The sequence below is a fragment of the Brassica napus genome, chromosome C2, assembly GCF_020379485.1.
Source record: "Brassica napus cultivar Da-Ae chromosome C2, Da-Ae, whole genome shotgun sequence".
NCBI lineage: Eukaryota > Viridiplantae > Streptophyta > Magnoliopsida > Brassicales > Brassicaceae > Brassica > Brassica napus.
The window spans coordinates 40,786,190-40,792,012 of NC_063445.1; the positions used below are offsets into that span (position 1 = coordinate 40,786,190).

A 5,823-nucleotide genomic window follows, 5' to 3' on the forward strand; every position below is an offset into this window, starting at 1 on the left:
TAGGATCTCGCCGACAGCTTTTACAGCCGAAGCCTTACCTGTTGTAAACGCTTATACGCAAATTCGGAATAAGATCTTCTTTGCTCTCTTTTTGTTTTATCGATTTCATACTTAGTCTGTTTTTTCGTGTTCTGGTTGCTTGGCGTGTGGTTTAGCGGATATCCGGGACCTCTGGGAAATTTAGGGTTTCATATCTTTCCTAAATCAACGGAAATCGACAGTGCGAATTCCGGTTCCCACAAGGTTTTATCTTTAAAATAATATCAATATCTGTTGGGAAAAAGAGGGATTGGCGCTTGTCAATATCCCACGATTTTGATGGCACGTCCAGGAGGTCTGCAACTTTGAGCTCCAATTCGACCAGTGAGTTCTTCATTAAAGGTGCTCTCAATAGGCCATCTAAAATCCACTTCCCTGTCCAGGCACTAATAGATTTGCCATTTCCAACCATCTGTCTAAGATCACCAGAGAGAAAATCTCTACCATGGATAATGCTACGCCAAATAAAAGAGGGAGAAGAACCCAAACAAGCATTGAGAAAATGGCCTCCTTCAAAATACATACTTCTCAGAATCGAAGCACACAAAGAATCAGGAGATTGAAGGATTCTACACGCTTGTTTTGCCAAAATAGCCTGGTTAATAACTTGGATATCTTTAAAACCAATGCCACCAAGGTTCTTAGTCTGAGGTAGACACATTCTGTCCCACCCAATCCAATGAGTCTTCCTCTTATTCTCCACAGAATACCACCAAAAATCTGATAAAACTGAAGAGATGTTGTCACATATGGCTTTTGGCAGCTTATACACAGACATGGCGTATATTGACATTGACATAGCCACTGATTTACTTAAACACCTCCTTACAACCTTGAGATATCATTCTTGCATGGTAGCCTGAAAGCTTATCCCCAGAGGCGGACCCACGTTGGATAAAAGGGTTGTACCTGCCACAGGTTAAAATTATATATTAGCAAGTTTGTATAACGTAATTGAAAAATACATAGCTCAATTGGTGTTTTTATTTCCTTCTTGACCCCCCCCCTTTAACTGAGTCACTTGGGTTCAAAGGCCCTCTGTTACCTGTTTTTCCTTTTTATTTAATTTTAATCTGGGCCAAGCCCAATTAGGGACACCCCTTAAAATTTATCTCGGGTCCGCCACTGCTTATCCCTGAGATTTTTTTGGGGAAGCTAAAAATCTTGATTTTTGATCCAGAGAAGATCACCGATAATCCTAGGTACTTATCCTCATCGCCTTCCATCAAAATCCCGAAGGTATCATGAACCATATCCTTAAGCTCTTGATACATATGAGCCCCAAAGATGATAGATGACTTGTCAAGATTAATTTTCTGTCCAGTTGCATCTTCATAAATATGAAGAACTAGGATGGTGTCCGCGCTTCGCGCGGAATATTGTTTTTATTATTGCTAAGAACTTGATTTTTTTGGATAATTTAATTATGTTGTCATTTTTATTTGTTAAGATCATTATTTGGTGTTTTTAGTGTGTTATGTAGTAGTAGGTGATAGGTTAATATATTTTGTGTTTGTTATTTCGAATAATGTGTTGTTGTATGTATAGTACGGGTTAGTAGTGAAATGAATATCTAACGTAAAAGAATAATGAATTTCAATAACTTTGTTGATTCTAAGATTAACGGTTTCAGTGTCAAAATTGTATTATATTTTTTCATATTTTTGAAAATTATAACTTTTAAGATGTTTTTTGCCCTCTCCCCATATTTTGACCTTAAACCATCGCCGTCTATGTATTTCGTTACCTTTCTGGTGTGCGGTGCTCGGTGCTTCTCACCATCACCGGAAAAAGACTCACCTCTTTCTCTTGTTCTTCTTTGCCTTCTTCACCTGTGAGATTATATGGTATTTGTTATAGATCAGGTTTATGAGTTTTCAGTTTTTCGGTTGATTCTCATGGCATTGTAGGCTGTTCCAGTCAATAGTGACTGCTCCTCTTCTTCCTTAGATTTCAGATGCTATTAGAAACTGCATTTCCTTATTTGGGTCAGAGTTTAGTCGTCTTTGATGTTGTATTCCTCGTCGTTGGCTTACCGTTAATAGTCTCTGCTCGTCTTGGTTTTCAAAATCTAGTTTTTGATGTTCTGACTTCTATACTCCCTTTCATAGTTCGAGGACAGCTCCATAGTTTGCTGATTTACTTTCGTTTTGTCTCCCTTTCCCTCTCTATTATCGCATCTCTTTGCAGCTTTCATCGCATCTCTGGTGGCTCTCCCTTTCACCTTGTTTGCCACTCGAGGTCTGGATAATGTTTTCGTTCGTGTATGTTATGTAGGCTTGGAAGGTTATTTCTGGTCTCATGTTTAGTCTCTGATTTCTCGGTGGTTGTCTTTCCATGTTTCCTTTGGTATAGGTGTGCGGAGTTAGTCTCTTGGAACTTTTGTCCCTTCTATCCAGAGCTTTGTGGTTTTTTACTTGCATGGCCGTGTTGTATATTCTTGTTTAGTTTGTGAGGTGTTTCTACCTTTTAGCTACTGATTGTGATGCCGGTGCTTTAAGCATATATGTTCCTGCTTTTTGGTGGCCTTGGCCTTTCGATTATTATTCTCCCTTTGATCCGCTTTCTTGGTTATTTGCATTGGTGCTCTAGTTTCTTATTCTTAGTTTGATTATTTTATGATATTAATAGTGAAATAATATATAATTTGTAAATTAAATAATAAAAATTAGTAAAAATAATAAAATGGTGAAAGTTTATGCTATTTTTGTTGTAAATAAATAAAATATTTAAAATATATTTATATTATTTTATTTATTTCTTGAATTTTAGGGACCAATAAGTGTGAGAAGGATTAGATAGTACTCAATTAGAAATTGATGGAGTAAATTGCAATAATCTAAAAGAAGAAAGATTTAAAATACAAAAAAAAAATATGAGGACACATTTCAACTAACCCTCCTTCCACATGTCATAAGAAGGGAAAAATCCAACTTTATATATATAGATACTCACCAGCACCTTACATCCTTCAAGTTCTGCTTTGATCAAGAAGATGGTATCATCTGCAAACAAAAGATGGTGAATCATTGGCCCACTTTCTGGGAACTGCAGACCCGATATGAGCCCTTGAGGCACAGCTTTGTTCATCAGGAACGTAAGATCTTCAGAACATAACACAAAGAGGAAAGGGGACAAAGGATCCCCTTGCCTCAGGCCTCTATACGGTTTAACCATCCCATGAGACTGGCCATTAATGAGAATAGAGTAGGAGATAGACCTAACACAAAATATTATCCAGCCCACCCATCTTGAATGAATACCCAGCGCCAAAAGAAGATCTTGAAGGTAGTCCCATTCCACACGGTCATACGCCTTAGACATGTCAGTTTTAATGGCAAGAAAGTCCTTTGAAAACCTGTTAATCGATTTCAGAGCATGAAGAGCTTCATGGTCTATGATAATGTTGTCAGAAATTAGTCTCCCTGAGACAAAATCCGACTGATTAGAAGACACCAGGTCAGGCAGGAAGGGTTTTATCCGAGAGACCAAAATATTTGAAACAATCTTGTACAAGACTGAGCAAAGACTAATAGGGCGTAAATCTGACATTAGCACTGCACCCTTCTTCGGAATAAGACAAATCTGAGTCAGGTTCCATTCATTAGGGAAAAAACCAGTAACAAAGAAACATTGTACTTCGTCTATTACTTGCTCACCAATCAGACTCCAGTAATGTTGGAAGAAAAAACCGGTCATTCCATCAGCCCCTGGCGCCCTAGCCCCTTTTATGGCAAAGACCGCAGCTTTCACTTCTTCCTTAGTTACTTCAGCAGTTAAAAAACCATTCAAAGAATCAGAAACCCTTGGTTCCAAGACTTTGAAGATTCAGATCAGTGAAGAACCCCATTGACATCTTGAAGCTGATTTAGTCCATTACAAGCTCTCCCATCTTGTACTGCTGCAAGAAACACTTTCGTGTTCTTATCACCATGGAGAGCCCATTGAAATTTACTTTTTTTGTTGCCAAAACGATTCCTCATCCTTATAAACTGCTATCATCTGAGCATTCACGTTCTGAATTCTTTGATAAGAAGGAGGAGGGAGATTGAACTCTTCCTCAATAGAGAATTGGATATTTCTGATTCTACTCCTTGAATTTAAATCGTTCTCCTTCTTCCAAGCTCTTAAAGCTTTTCTGCAGCTCCTTAATCTATCAGCCATAGAAAAGCCAAAAAGATGATCAGGCTGTTTCCAAGCTTTTTCCACTTTTTCCCAGACTCGAGGCTTATGTAACAAGTGCTTGTCAAATCTAAAAGAGCCTTTGTAAGATTGTTGAGACACTGCAAGCTTGATGAGTACCGGTCTATGATCGGAGCCTCTCTTTTCCAAAAACGCCTGGTTGGATCCCGAAAAACTGTGAAACCATTGTTTGTTTCCAAAACACCGATCCATGTTTGATTGGATGAGTCCATCACCTATCTTACCACCCCAAGTAAAGCTATTGCCCGAACCTGGTAACTCTATCATACCACAACCACTTAACATCTCCGCAAAAGGTTGGAAAGAAATCTCACTTCTTCTTGGACCCCCAGATTTTTCTTCATTTGAAAGTATTTCATTAAAATCTCCCATCATAGTCCAGCTTTCTTTCCTTGAAACTCCTTTTCCTAACAGCTTTTCCATACATGATGGTGTTCTTTCACACACGGGTGGCCATAAATTCAAAACATAAAAAACTGTACATTCTCCATCTGCAATTTGACATCCAAAACGTTCTTATCCGCTTCCAAAATATGCACATCACAGCCTTTCCTCCAAAATAAAGCTAGGCCGACGCTTTTACCAATAGGGTTAACAGTATACACATAGGTCATACCCCAGCCAAACTTGAATATCTACAACAACATTTCAACAAATCATAGTCTTTATCAAAAAAGGAACCTCAGGGAAATATGTGCGCCGCATCTCCATGAGCCTAGAAATTGTTAATTCTTGAGGACGCCCCAATCCTTGACAATTTAAAAAGAAAATGCTCATTAAGCTTTAGACGGTCCGCCAGTCAGGACCATCTCAGGTTTTGCGGCTTCACTCTTCTCAAACTGAATGATCATTTGCTTCCTCTTCTCTCCTTTACCATCTGACTCTTGAGAAAACACTACCAAACCTTGAGAAAAGGTCGGTAAAGCAGCATTTGTATCCGGAGTCCTCTTTGTTTTATAAGGTCTTCTTCTTGCCGGGCCCTTCCTAGATTTAGTCCCAGAATGTCCTAGCTCCAAAGAACCTGGGACAAAAACCGTTGAACCAATCGTAAGAGGAGTTGAGCACACTTCTTCAGTTCTACTCGATGAATACTCCTGATCAGATCTCAAAGAAAACTTCTAATCGCTGAAAACATGAGTTTTTGAGTACCTCTGACTTCACCTTTAAATGGGAACCTCCTATCTTGCTCTTCATATTCAAAGACAACCCCCTTCTCTTTATTTAAATCCTTAGAAATAATTGGGGTAGGTTCAAGACTGAGAGCCATTTTCTGGGTAAAAGGATCTTTTACAGTTGCAGCTACTGAATTCTTAATTTTGTCCTCCCTTATCTTTCTCTCAGGGCCTGATACCATTATCAAATTGATAGACCATGGATTTGACCCACTTTTACCCATGGTTTATAAGTGTTTTAACTACTAGTAATTATATTATAGAGTCTATTTAGAATATTTATAGGATCAAAAGTGATTTGGAGGAAATTGATGATTTTGGAGCATTTTGGAGATATTTGGAGTAAGCACCCGAGATGACCATCGAGCTCGACCATCGGTCGATATTGAAGAGGAATAATCGATCGATG

General features: G+C 38.6%; 1 protein-coding gene across 1 annotated transcript; it reads right to left on the reverse strand.

The window, feature by feature from the left end:
• Positions 1–848: 848 nt before the first annotated feature.
• On the reverse strand, positions 849–5,596 carry LOC106369673. The gene is made up of 7 exons (XM_013809795.1): positions 5,392–5,596; positions 5,049–5,263; positions 4,826–4,877; positions 3,995–4,733; positions 2,995–3,844; positions 1,840–1,871; positions 849–948 (listed from the first exon to the last, which is right to left on the reverse strand). Exons 1-7 carry the CDS (start codon positions 5,594–5,596, stop codon positions 849–851), a joined length of 2,193 nt encoding a protein of 730 aa, XP_013665249.1.
• Positions 5,597–5,823: the final 227 nt, after the last annotated feature.